The 15,020-nt window shown below is 37.1% G+C and overlaps 1 protein-coding gene across 1 annotated transcript; it reads left to right on the top strand.

Annotated features, from left to right (window-relative positions):
* The first annotated feature begins 538 nt into the window (after positions 1–538).
* Positions 539–15,020, top strand: sstr1b (somatostatin receptor 1b). Its single transcript, XM_082159694.1, has 2 exons — positions 539–2,537; positions 9,774–15,020. Exon 2 carries the CDS (start codon positions 10,466–10,468, stop codon positions 11,579–11,581), a length of 1,116 nt encoding a protein of 371 aa, XP_082015820.1. The 5' UTR covers positions 539–2,537; positions 9,774–10,465; the 3' UTR covers positions 11,582–15,020.

Genomic DNA, 15,020 nt, shown 5'->3' with positions numbered 1-15,020 from the left:
TAGTTGCATAACATCGGTTAATGGAAACGCTGTCATTTCGCAATCGTTTTTTATTGACATTTAGAAAAATTCACAAAAATTTTACGCAAATGGGCAATGGAAAAGCGGCTAATGAAAGCCATAACATTATATATTTAGGCTGTTTAGATGGGGCCAGCGAATATCCTGGCAGGGCAAGTAACTGATCTTAATATATATATATATATATATATATATATATATATATATATATATATATATATATATATTTTTTTTTTAGCTAATTAAAAGTAGTAGGCTGCTTGTTAATAATAATTATATGATATTTTTCTGTTAGTCAAACAGAATACGTGTACCGACTTGAACTGTACTGCAAAAAGACTGGTATCCTTATATCATGTACTAATTTAAGTATCTATAGGCTTCTTTTCACGTACTGTATAATGTTGTGGTGCCAGTTTAAAGAGGCAATGGTCTCTTTCTACACAATCTCACTGAGGGCCTATGTGTGGGTCAAATATGGACAAACCTAACCGTAGGTTAAAATTTTTAAACCAACAGTTGGGTTTGTCCATTTTTTGTCACTATACATATGTATGTAAAGCAATACCAATCCTTTCTCCTATGCATGTTTTCCGCAGACACGCATTTTATTTATTTGGTCATGGCATTTCCAGTATGATACAAATTTTTTTGAAAAATGAATTAATTGAGGTTGTTTACTAAGTTATATGATGAATACTGAATTTATGACAAGGGTTTATCTGAAATTACAAAATCCAATCAGCCACAAGAGTATTGGCATCATGAGAAAGACAGAATTCTTGTAGTGAAATGGCATTCTTCAATTATAGCCTATAACAGATTCATTCGATTGAAGGGGATTGATTCATACAAACTGCACAAGAGCAGACTGATGTTAAACACAATGCTTAAAAAATATAATCTTCAACAGCACAACATGAAAATTCTTCTGAGGAAAATCTCCTGAATTAGTAGTTGTATTTGTACCACTCTGTGTGTCTACTGGTCTAATGCAGCTTTGGTTCAAGTATCTAGGAACAATCATAAATCCTACACATTTTCTAGGAATTCTGAAAGGTTACCGCTGAGCATAATCTAATGTATTTGCTTTTATTATTTCAGTAAGTCCAAACATGCTTCGTGTTCTCTGAGCGCAGCTCTGATAATGCTATAAGCCTGAGGGAGAGTCTCTAAGACATTAACGTGTGTCAAGAAAAATATGTACAAATATGCCAAGAATTATTTTATGAATAAATTATGAATTGTAGCTATTTATTAAAAACATAACTTCATTCATTATGACAATATACCCCATTAAACCAGTGCTTTATATCAGTCATTCATTATTAATGCAACATCACATAGCGTTCAATAATTTTAAATGGATCTAAAAGGCTTGAGTTTTTTTCTTCTTCTGTAAAATCAGACCTTGAATTGACACACGAAGCAATGCATGCAAAAACATCAGTGCTCTAGATGTGGACAAAAAGATTGTTGAATAACAAAAATGGAATAACCTCCATGATTTAATTAAAATTCTGTTTAATTCTTTATGAACATTATGAATCAAAGCAAACAAAGCAACCCGACCTGTCAAGTTCCAAAAAGGACAAAAAAAAAAAAGTAGATACAGCTTGTAAACTTTATATCAATTATTTTCCTAGTCAAAATATATCAAATAATTTATGATTCACTGAAAATATTCCATCAATGAGCATTGGTTCTCACTTGCATATATGATGCACAAAATGCAAATAGGTCTCTTTGTTTCGCTGTCATATGCCCACTTTTTAGTTTTACTGTAAGAGAAAACTTGCAAATGAAGAGAAAAAAACATTTGACAAGAAAAACTGGCACCTAAGAATATAATTTTGACAGTTTAATATCCAACTGTCCACAGCCGCCCACTGCCATTATCTTTATCCATTTTCTTACATCCTGAAGACAACCAAAAGAACACCTAACAATCATTCATGAAAGGATAGTTTGAAGCATTCAAATAAATGGGTTTTAATGCACCTTGGCACAATAGGTTTCAGGTGAAGGTAGACGATCAATACGATCAATACAGATAGAGCAAAAAGAAAGGAGAGTTTGCTGTGTTTGTCCCGAAAATAGAATAAATGTGTATGCAATGAGACAGAAAGATTAGAGGGAGGATGGAGAGAGAGCGAGAGAGAGCGAGAGAGAGAGAGCACACAGACGGACGGAGAAAGAGAGAGAAAGAGAGAGAGAGAGAGAGAACACAGATGGAGAGAGAGAGAGAGAGCACATATGAGAGCACAACCACTGGAATCAAGGAGAATCTGTGATGGCATCGCATGAACGAGGGGGAGAGAGAGAGAGACAGAAGGAGACGGAGAGAATTAGAGACAGAATGAGTGAGACAGAAAGGCAATAAAGGGTTGGACAGATGAAAGAGCTGGAGACGAGAAGATGTTCAGCTTTATCACGAGGACGATACTGAACAACCTGCACAAACAGACTGACATATCAGCAGACCAACACAACTCTTCTCATCGCGATCACAACAGGTAAAGAAAACTACAGTATCTCTATACTAAACTCTACACATTATGAGCTATTTAAAACAGAAATGAAGATTGAGTTATTGCTGAGTTAACTATCCATGATTTACATTACATTTATGCATTTTGGCGGACGCTTTATCCAAAGCGACTTACACTGCACTTCAAGGTTCACACATTTACATTCTTATCAATTCTTGCTTTCCTGGGAATCGAACCCATGACCTTGGCGTTGCAAGCGCCAACATACAGGAAAGCAACAGTATTGATTTTATCCTTTAACAACTTACATGTGAGGGAAAAAACACTTCTGAACGATGCTGATTTTATGTCTATGGACTGATCTGAGAACAATATAAGAGGACACAATGTTTTAGACCTGTAACTACAGTATGTGTATGAGAAGGGCAGAGAGAGCAAGCAGTTTCCTTTATAAGCATCAGAAACAGGTGCATATACACCTGGAAACAATATATATTTTCTAAAAACACTATGTATATATGTTTATTTCCATGTTTCTCAACCTTTATTGTCTTCATCAGTACCTCTTTAATACCAAATGGGACCAGAAATGTTTCTCTGAACTCATTTACTGGCTATCATTTTGCATTATTATTATTAAAGTGTCCATTATTACACTGATTCACTTGTAAACTGACTCACTTGTGTCTCTCACATGTTTTGACAGTTACGCGGGGAACTGTTTCTGACATTTTGTCATTGTGAAGATGAGAGAGATATTATTCAAGATTATTTTAATCTGCTTATACGGTCCTGCGGTTTTATTTGAAGTCATCATTTCTGTCAAACCCCTGTGCATAGCCGTGGTTGTGAGTCACCAAGATCTGCTAAAGTGGACGGCGTCACTCTCATCTACACTCTTAAAAATAATGGTTCTTTACTGGCATTGATGGTTCCAAAAAGAACCTTTAATAATCCATGGAATGTTTTCATCAGTCTTTTGATTCTTTAGATGTTCTTCCCACTAAGAAAAATCGGTTCTTTTAAGAACGGTTTACTGAGAGGTTCTTTGGGGAACCAAATTCGGTTCTTTTGATGACATCACTGCAAAAACAGTCTTTTGGAACCTTTCATTTTAAGAGTGTATTAGCAGTAATAATGTGTTAAAAGCCTGATCACATGCTCCAGCTGCAGTGATATTACTGACCTCTTGTAAATACTTGTCTGGAAGACTTTAAAGGAGATTGAAATGTGTTATATTACTATTATGAATACAGCATCATTAAATATGAAGACTCTTTCAAAGTTTGAATATTCCCAAAGCTATTTGAGTTTGTAAAATCAACCATAAATCAGTATATTTAAAATAAAAAAAGACCTCAGCAACCTGCATTTTTTACCTGTGACTTCATTTTAAATTTTGAAATGAGTTCTTATGTTAATTTAAGTGGTTAATCAGTAGTTCATTTAAAATATTAACTTAATAACCAAACTTAATTTGAGCTCATTTTACACAGTTGGTAGTTTAGGAACAAGTTTGCAATATAGTTGTTATAATTGGTGCATATAATTGTTAGTGTGTACTTGAAAGCTGAAAAATTTATATCTGCTGCTGCTTAAAGGAAGCATGAAAGTAGAAATGTGTGTGTCCAATGAATGAACCACAGGAGGTCTGATTAACTGAAAGTCTCATTAGACTGAATAACTGTACAAACTACTGGCTCACATCGACCTCTTCTGCTGTTACGCTGAACTAGAACTGACAGACAAGGACCGATAAGGTGAAAATGGAAATCTATCGTGTCTGTAAAAACTCACCACACAGATCAAATCAGACGTTTTAATACAAGCAGTAAAACAAAGCAGTGAAGTTCCTGATCTATTTATCTGGTGTCTCCATGAATCACATTAATCGTCTATTCCAAGGACAACAACCTGATTAAACATGCGTACACATCTATCTATTGCAAATATTATTATTTTTGTTGTTGTGAGGTTACATTTACAATGGTCATATATACATGATATAACTAAATTGAACAATAATAATATATATAATATATATTCAATACTTTTTCATTGTATTGTCAATACTTTTATTCAGCAAGGAAGCATTACATTTATCAAAAGTTACAGTAAGGACATTTATAATGTTACAAAAGATTATATTTAAAAATCAAAACAATTAAATAGATCTTTCTATTCATCAAAGAATCCTGAGAAACTAATTGTGCACAACTGTTTTAAAGATTGATAATAATAATTAATGTTTTTTGAGCATCAAATCAGCATATGATTTCTGAAGGATCATGTGACACCGAAGACTGGAGTATTGATGCTGGAAATAGGAATAATTCACAGGAATAAATTACATTTTAAAATATATTCAAATAGAAAACAGTTATTTTTAATTGTTGACAATATTATCATTATTATTATTATTTGACTTGAATGACTTTTGCAATCAGTGTAGGCTAAAGACCTCCTGATGTTGCCACAAGGTGGAGACTGTGAGTTTTCTTAACAAACGTTTTAAATGCACATCAGAATGTGGTTTCATCGATCACTTTCATTTTCTCTTGTGACTGTACACTAACTAAATAAAATACACTCCCTCCAACAGACAGTACAAGAGTTGAGTGCTGTGTTTCAGCATGAGTGAAACCCAGACGTGACAGGGGTACAAACACAGAGATGGGCCTTTAATATTCCTCGATGCAGCTCGCGTTTTCAGACTGATTCTATGGTGCAAATAAGCAACACAATAACACGTGACAGCCAATGCTCTCCTTTTGTTCCCGCCACAAATTGTGCGCCACAAATTGCCCAACAATTGTTCCATTATGGTAATAATAATTAGGAGAGTGTGGAAATTGCATTCAAATTTCAAACGACAAAAAGTAATAGCTTAACATCACAACACAAGACCTCAGAGAAGAAAAGACGCAGATCTTTAACATGGGGAAAATAAAACAGTCCTTCAGAAAGTCTATAGTGGATGCGCGTGCGCGCACACACACACACACACACACACGAGTTCGATTAACGGGAGCCAATCCTGAAGGTCTGAAACACTGTCTTTGTTTATGGCCCTTTTAGTATACAATGAAACAGACACACCAGAAAAATACACATCACCATCCTTTGACCTGTACTCAAGAGTGTATATAGCCTGTTCACACACTACAGCCACTCGCTCTTGTTTTACCCAAATGCTTTGAGTTCAGTAAGAGGTGCTAAAAGCATCATGTCACATTTGTCTAAAAATGACTCCTGTGTTTTGTACTCTCAATTGTATTCAGACCCTTTATTACGTATTAGTGTTTCAACTAATGTCACATTCTTGCAAAACACGGTGCATTTGTGGGAGGGTGACACAAATAGGATGCATTTGTAAATTAGGCTTTACGAATATTAATTGCAATAACAACCCTTGAAACCAATTTGCTTTGCTTGCCATATAATTTTCACTTTATATTCACTGCGAAATCTAATTTTATACAGACTGGCTTGCAAAATAACATTAGCTGATCTTCAGCGCATTTTTTTCAAACTCAGATATTTTTACTCTTTTAAAGTGTTTATTACTTTGAGTAGGTACTAATGATTGGTTTTCAAACAACGCCTCTAATATGCACGCTCGTTGTAACCGTTTGCATAATAATTTTTTTGAGTCATGACAACTTCGAAAGAAATTGTGTTCAACCAACAAACTACATTGAGTTAGAGGAACTTAAATTATAACATATACACACATATTTAAATTGATTTCCCAAAAGTTGTAGTTGTGAGTTGTGGGCCTGGAACCGGGCAATCTAATCTGTTTCACAGCTTTAGCACATGCTATGTGTAACTAATTTAGCATGTATTTTAATGAAAAAGATATTACTTCTTGTCACTGGCATTGCAGTCATTGCTTATAGAGTCAATGTGGAGTTTACCTTCATGTTGTCAAACTCTTCAGCACAATGATTACCACAAAAATTTCAACATTACAGAAGCTCTTTTAAATGCCAAACATAACAGCATTGAACACTAACAAGCCTTTCCCTTCAGTAAAAAAAACAACAAAAACAAATAAAGTGACAATTAATTTAAATATTAATTCAAGTCCTATGCAAAGCATGCTGCACTAGAATTAGAAAGTAACAAATCATGGTACACTGCTGTGATTTAATCGAAAGGCTATTGCTTATAAAGAAAGAGACCAAAAAAAGAGACCTTCAATATATTTGGACAGTTTTGAAAATTGAAAATGTATGGACAAATGGTAAATTATGCTCATAATAACTTAGGATGTTTTTAAAAATGAATCAAAGCTGCAGAAAAAAAGTGAAGCTATAGGTTGTGCCAAATCTTTTTTTTTGCCTGATGGATACATCACTTGACATTTTTGACATTAAATCAAAAAGCTTGGTGAAAATGGTAAAACCGTTAATATATATATATATTTCTAAGAACTTTTAAACTAGATTTTTGATCATTACTGTGTTACAAGTCATTACTGTGACCTCAGAGAGAGAGAGAGAGAGAGACTCTGTAGCTTGAGGAAAATGTCAGAGAACAGTAATGGAGTTTCCCTCTCCACTGTGAACCCATTCTCACTTATTCTCTTTCCCTCTTTTTTCACTCCCTTGATCTTCCTCTCATATCTTTCAACATGAGCTCCTCCAGCATGTCTTAACTCACACTCGGTTGTATGTGTGAGACGGTCCACCTGTGACCTGCTCCTCTTTCACAATCCTTCTTTTTTATTTCACCATGTTCTCTGCTCCTGCTGCTTCTCACTGTTTGTGTATCTGTATCTGCTCAAGGTCCATTTCCCCACCACAATTTCCTTTTCAACTGTTCTTTCTTCCTCCTTGCTTTAGTGTCATCCTCATTTCTATTCCATCCCATGCTTCTTTAAGCCTTTACTATATGACCAAAAGAACACATCACATGACAGACATGAAATGTCCATTGCTTCTTGAAAAGGCTTTTGCTTTGGCATGAGCAGTAAATGCCCTTATGGATATTACCGCAGTGAATGCACTACTTACCGGGCAAAAGAGCTCTGAAATGGTTTGTAAATAATGTCATTTCTCTTTCTCCTGCATTTGATAAATAACGGTTAAGTATGTATCATTAAAGCACAGAATCTTTTTTTTTTTTTTTTGTGCTTATATGATTATATCTGTATGGTATATTATATTATATTGTATCTTTGGAGTCCATTCAATCGAACAACACATTGAGTCATGTCACATTTGTTAATATACAATAGCACTTACAATACAAAGCAGCTTCACTGTAATAAACAGGAGGAAAAAATCATCAATAGTGAAAAATTCACTTCAGCTCAAATCATTATTCAGCTCAAGTCAGTTCAATGTTGATTCAATTCAGTTCGGTATGCGTCAGTGTCACAAAGTCTGCGTATAAATGTACTTTTTTCTTTTCTTTTCTTTTTTAGATATTGAAAGCAGAAAAGTATTGAAAGCAAAGAATGAGCGTGAACCTGGGTGGTTATTTTCCTAAAGAAAAAGAAAAGAAAATGTTCGGGCTAAAAATACAAGTGCAATTTAGACCTATTTTGGCATAGAAATGGCTTAAAATGACTGAAAAATGCCCCCAGGATAAAAACACACCACGGCATGTATTGTTATAAGCAATAACACAACTGGGCGCTTGGAATTATCCAGATTTAGCAAAATGTTCCATCTTTCAAAATGGATCTTTATCTCTCAGTTTGAAACTGTAAAATCGAATGGCAGGGGAGAAGACGAGCTTTATTTATTATCTGTGCTCAAAATTCTGCTCGCATGCAGTTTCGGTTGTTTTCTTCAGCATTAGCTGTTTTTATACATTACAAAGCCATTTGTATTCCAACCGTTCGTATTATTAGCTTTCCAGATTTGTGCTTGACACTGCATTTGCCTTGTGGATGATCAGGGGCACAAGCTGCACAGCTTGAGCTGTGAGGAGGGGCAGGGGTTTGTGTTTTCTCTCCTCTCCTTTTCATTACTTTCTCATTTAGTTGGCACCACCATGGCTGAGTCCTGTTTGAGGATGTTTGCTCTTTGTAAGCAAACAGACTGATGCCAAAGGTGTCTCGGCATCTTCACGTCTTGTAATTGGACAGGGCTGAGAGAGCCTTCACACATACTCATGCATCCACAATCACAAAGGATGACAAGAACATCTCACTTCTACTCTCTGAATCCATTTTATAACCAGAGCAAATCAATGTAGACACACACAGTCAGACATGGATGAACTGGTGTCTCAAAACCGAATTATATTTTTCTTAATCAGTCATTTGATCTTTTCCATTCAAATGCCTTAAATAAGATAAATTACTAAAATGCTATTTATTTACTATACAATTTCATTGCACTTTATTTCGATAGTCCACTTTAGGCATTCAACTAACTGTGAGTAACTTTGCAACTACATGTCAGCTAACTCTCATAAGAGGGGAGCATGTCTATGTTCCCACAGTCCTATGTTCCCACAGCCCTAACCCTAACCCTAACTCTAACCCTAATCCTAACATACCTAAACCTACTCCTCAGAGGAGGGAGACTTGTCTGGGATGTAATTGGGCTATCCCTGTACCAGCACAAGCACTAAAACCTACCCTTCATAGGGGACATAGTTAAATGAGAGAACATAGGACTGTGGGAACATAGGGCTGTGGGAACATATGGTTGTGGGAACATAGGGCTGTGGGAACATAGGGCCTAATTTTCAGTAAAAAAAAAAATAAATCTTAGAAATGTGGGAACATAGGGCCGTGGGAACATAGGGCCGTGGGAACATAGGGCTGACCCCCATAAGGGAATTAGTAGACTGTTTGGTTAGGGTTCGGCTTAGTAGACTACATGTAGTTGCAAAGTAACTTATAATCAGTAATGTCTCAAAATAACGTGTAGACAGTAGCAGATATTAATCAGACAGTCTACTAAAACTCTAATGACTGCTGGTTGACATGTAGTTGCAAAGTTACTTCTAGCTAGCAGAATGTCTAAAGTGGACCATTGAAATCAAGTGTTAAATTTCAAATAATTCTGGTGAATATCTGGCAAATATCATTTTAGTTCTAAGCATAAACCTCACCAAATGTTATTCGATTTATGGTTAAAAAAAACTAGCAAATTAAATGAGCAAATAGGGTAAAAATAATCAACTTTTATATTATCAATAGATATTTTCACTTTTTTGAGTGAGCAGATGTCCCTTGTATATACCTTAGGATTGCCATCAGTGCCTTTAACTAACAAGGTTTTTCTTTTATAGGTCTTAATGACGCCTGGAGCAAGAAACATCAACGGGAGAAAGGAAACTGTGATAGACCTCTAAAACTCCTCCAGCCACATCTATAGTACGATGGAACAACTTCAACTCTAGATGAACTAATTTTGATTCAACAATATGCTGTGGATCAATTCTCCACTGGGAGGTTGTTCTTGAGGCGAGAGCACGTGGAGAGTAACATTGTAATTCTTTGATTCACAGACTCAATTTCTTTTTAATGAGCTGGAATGCCTTTCCCCTGCCAAGAATGAGAAGTTGAAAGATGCTCAGTGAGCCGTGCCCTTCAACACCTGCACACTCTCATAGACGAGCACAGGTTTGCTTGGGATTTGAAGAAGAATGCTCCAACTTAGAATTTTGCAGATGCAGATTTCGCCTTCAGATTGAAATGTTTCTGCTTAGTACTTCAGATATTCTGAGTTATGAAGCTGAATCCCTTAGAAGCTGGAGATGAGACTGCTGGGTCGACATAAGGACCTGACTATTGGTTTGGCACAATTCAAGGACACTTGAAGGTTAAAGAAAAAACAATTCTTGGAGATATTCCGTTTGTTTTATGAGTGACATTTTGAGAATGTCTGACTTTACAACACCATTAAGACATTGACTGGAAATCACAAACTGAGAGGCCCAATTTGGGTAAACATATCGTACACAATACAATACAATATAAAATGGCTGAGCTTGCGGGATACAATGGCAGTGAGAGCTTCATGCTCTCAACCGGTTTGCCTTTCAACTCGACTGGTGACTATGACTATTATGAATCTGAACCTGATGCTAGCAAGATCATCATTCCCTCCATCTATGCACTGGTGTGCTGTGTCGGTGTCACAGGGAACGCCATGGTCATCTACGTCATCCTCAAGTACGCCAAGATGAAGACGGCCACCAACATCTACATTCTCAATCTTGCCATCGCGGATGAACTCTTCATGTTGAGCGTCCCGTTCCTTGCGACCTCGGCCGCGGTGCACCACTGGCCGTTTGGCTCGCTCATGTGTCGTTTGGTTCTCAGCGTGGACGGCATCAACATGTTCACGAGCATCTTCTGCCTGACCGTGCTGAGCGTGGACCGTTACATCGCCGTGGTGCACCCCATCAAAGCGGCTCGCTACCGTCGCCCGACCGTCGCAAAAGTGGTCAACCTTTGCGTGTGGGTACTTTCACTGCTTGTTATTCTGCCCATCATTATATTTGCAGACACGGTCCCGGCGCAGGACGGTGGAGTGGACTGCAACTTTCTATGGCCTGAGGCCTTGTGGTCGGAAGCGTTTGTTGTCTACACATTCCTACTGGGTTTTTTGGTCCCAGTGGCAGCCATTTGCATGTGCTACTGCTTGATCGTGGTGCGCATGCGAGCCGTGGGCCTCAAAGCGGGCTGGCTGCAGCGCCGGCGCTCTGAAAAGAAGATCACACGCATGGTGCTGCTGGTGGTCGCCGTTTTCGTGGTCTGCTGGATGCCGTTTTACATTGTGCAGCTGATCAGTGTGTTTTGCAAGCCGCCGGATCCCATGGTGACTCAGCTATTTGTCATTCTGAGCTACGCTAACAGCGGCGCCAACCCCATTCTCTACGGATTTGTGTCTGACAACTTCCGCCGCTCGTTCCAGCGTATCATCTGCTTCCGCTGGCTGGAGAACGGGCTGGATGCCGAGCAGGTGGACTATTGCGCTGTCGCCCTACGGCGTCAGACCACATGTGGCCCAAAGGACTTTCCAAAGGAGTGCTTAGCCTCCGACATGCTGTTTCGCAATGGAACCTGCACGTCCCGTACAACAACTCTGTGAGAGGCTATTCAGTGAGAGTGTTAGAGTTTAAAGGGATTGTTCACCACACTTACTTTCATGTCGATACAAACCTGTATGACTTTCTTTCTTTTGTGGAACAGAAAAGAAGGTGTTTTGAAGAACCTTTTAGTTACAATTGACTTCCATTGCTAAAAAAAATAAATAAATGTAATTATGTTCCACAGGGAAAGTAAGTAATGTTTAACGATATGAGGGTAAAAAAAGGATGATAGAATTAATTTTTGGGTGAACTATACCTTCATTACTTCATTCATTGAGACATGGAGTGCAGTACCAATTGCCAACGGAATGTTACACTGGCTGAGAGCTCATACCCTCACCCTCAACCCATCCTATATGACTTTCTTTTTTCAGCCGAACACAATCGGAGTCATATCAAATAATATCCTTGCTCTTCCCAGCTTTGTAATGGCATTGAATAGAGAGATTTTGAAGCTTCTAAAATCACATCCATCCATCCATCATAAAAGTAATCCATATGACTCCAGTGGGTTAATAAACCCTAATAACGTAATACATCCTACGTCGGGTCAGAGTATAGTTTATAAAGTTTTAAATATGGATATTTTTTCTCACAAAAACCCATTGCTGCGCTACAAAAGGCCTTTTTTAACCCACTGGATTCGTATGGATTACTTTGATGATAGATAAGCTTTTTGGAGCTTCAAAAACTCAGGCTCTATTCAATGCCATTACAAAGCTGGGAAAAGCCAGGATGTTATTTGATATAACTCCGATTGGGTTCGGCTGAAAGAAGAAAGTCATATAGGATGGATTGAGGGTGAGTAAATTATGGGATAATAAAAATTTTGGGGTGAACTATTCCTTTAAGGGAAATAAACAAAGATTCTGAGAAAGAACATTCTGAGCAATTGTAAGCACGATTACAAGGTCAAATTAATACAAGAATAATAATTGAATTTGCATTGTTAAAATTGCTACTTTACCCCAATATTTCCTTAAGGTTGGAATACATTACACGGAAATCAGGCTTTTTGTAATTGGTAAAACAACTTTGTAAATTGTTACAGATTAAAACTACGTATCATACACTAAACAACTGAGGATCACAGACTTTCAAATCGTTCCGAACACAGCCAACTCGCATAGAAACATTCGCCTCATTGCAAATGAGGTACATGACAAATGAAACCAATGTGTTCTGAAAACGGCTCAAAATATCAAACATGTCTGACATCCTCCGACTGGACCGAATAATAGCCTGAAGCTTAAAAATCAAGATGCCAAATATCTGCAGACTTTCTCTGGCTTTGGGCAACTAGCGTTGACTTTTTCAGGGCAAAAATCTGTAACAAAAATTGTGTAGTGTATTCCAGCCTTTAGTCTACAATAATCATAAAAATCATTAATAAGAGAAAGTCACAGAAAATGTTAATTCATGCATTGTTCATACATTTCTTCTTCTCTGTTTCTAAGGAGAGGAGACAGTCCAGTGCATCTGTATAGATAACCCACTTATTTGCTGAATCTTTAAATATCGTTCATTTCTAATTGATGTGTAGACATTGTTTTAATTCAAATTATCTTAAGGGATTAGATGACAACATCCATAATTCCATAATTCATAAGGCTCCATAATTTACCCCTTCTCAAAGTGCAGTCACATTTACCGTTGCTCTGCAAGACTTCACATTCAAAACCCACACACGTTTCCCCATGCAGACTTCACATCAGATTCAAGTTGGTTACACAAATTTGCTGTGTTGACCATCAGAAACTGCTTGGTTTGAAAGCAACCTCGGTGTGAGTGGTGCTTTATGCATTGATTCCCTACACTATTGACTTTTTTTTGCCTGAGAAATTTTGCAGAAATGCTGCTTATGTGACCGCAACCTTGTAGTAAGTACATGGTCACCCAAATGGAGAGCAAGGTTAGAATATTTGGTACTCAAGATGAAGTCATAAGGGAATGTGGACGTGTTATATCTTACTTTGCCTTAAAAATACTACTGAATTTCCATCAAAAACTGGTGAAAATTGCCCCGAAAATTTTATAATGAACAACAATTATTCCCCATACTCTTACATTTGTGATCTTTATGTAATAATGTTAATTGTCGATTAATTGTAGATCAATGTTATATGAAACATATGTTAAGATGGTTACTTTGTGGATTCTACTTTTGAATGCATACCTAAGAACGCACAATATCACCCAAAATAATCCATTAGTTCTTGCTTAAATGGTTTTCTTTGTTATGTTTGTGAGGCAAATGGCCAAAGTTTATTCAGTTCATCCTGCTTTAAAATTGTGTTGTGGGTCCAAATTGTTGATATTTTAAAGTGAATAAAAAAGACAATAAAAGTTGACTGAATCTAGTCAGGTGTCTGCTTGTCTAGAGAAGCCCTACTGCAACACAGTAGAAGAACGATGAACAAGGTGCTCGCTAGAATCCTACTTTAATTCACTTGAACTCGACAGAGACAGATGCTCAAGTTCCAGACACAAGTCTACCCGCTTTCAAGCCACTGACTAACACAACTGTTATCTTTGCTTCTTGCATCATTTTCAATCATTTTGAGCCCCTCCGTCTGCTCAAGCAATTCATTACCCCTCAAATAAGAAAGCCATTGGTTTCAATCTAATGGGGTTTGGAAGTTTCTGGAAGTTTGCCCATTCCTTTCCCTTAACCTTATGACATGAGTTTGCTCAATGCATTAACTCTTCTTTTAGAAAGTTGCTGCCTCACACAAAAACAGAAACACTGTAAATCCACCAAAAACAGCTGGTTTTTGTTTAGCGAAATTATTCATTTTTATCTCCTGACAGGCAAACTGCCTTTAACTAGGAAGAAACAGACACAGAGGTGTAGTTACGTCATGTTTCACCATAAGAACATTTCATGGTCAAAGCAAACACATCCTAAAGAGACTCAATGTAGAAGTGGATATGCAGGTTTATTGGAGACTTTTCCATGTGTTCAGCTAATAAATCAGGCCAGCAACAAACAAATGAATAAATCACAGGAAAGTAGAATACACAAATAAAAAACACATGCCAGAACATGCATTGTTCCCATGACGATGAGAAGTCGGATGAAGCATCTATTTTTTTTTCTGCATATGTTTTTCATCCACAAAGGATGTGTACTTGAATTTTGAGTCCAATCAAGCAGTTAGTGACTAGTTTTTTCATTAGCATGCTTGGTAATGCAACCAAACAAATGTATTGAGTTCCAGAAGTTTGAATGCTAGCATTTCATAACCGCAAACAAGCTATCTGTGCACTAAAGCATGCATGAAACATTAAAGTAGAATTCTTAAAATAGAAGTCAAACAGACTAACTGTGAGTAGTTCACTAGCATCACCCGGAAAATACCTAGTGTTCCCGAATTATCCTCTATGAGAAGAAACACATGCATGTTTTACTGCCTTCCTCTTGTAGCAATTATGTTT

This window comes from Leuciscus leuciscus (assembly GCF_965113295.1).
Source record: "Leuciscus leuciscus genome assembly, chromosome: 2".
NCBI lineage: Eukaryota > Metazoa > Chordata > Actinopteri > Cypriniformes > Leuciscidae > Leuciscus > Leuciscus leuciscus.
This window is presented reverse-complemented; position numbering and strand designations above follow the sequence as displayed.

Bases quoted from the DNA above. Each gene is read 5' to 3' on its own strand.
- sstr1b (XM_082159694.1), top strand. From the start codon at position 10,466: ATGGCTGAGCTTGCGGGATACAATGGCAGTGAGAGCTTCATGCTCTCA.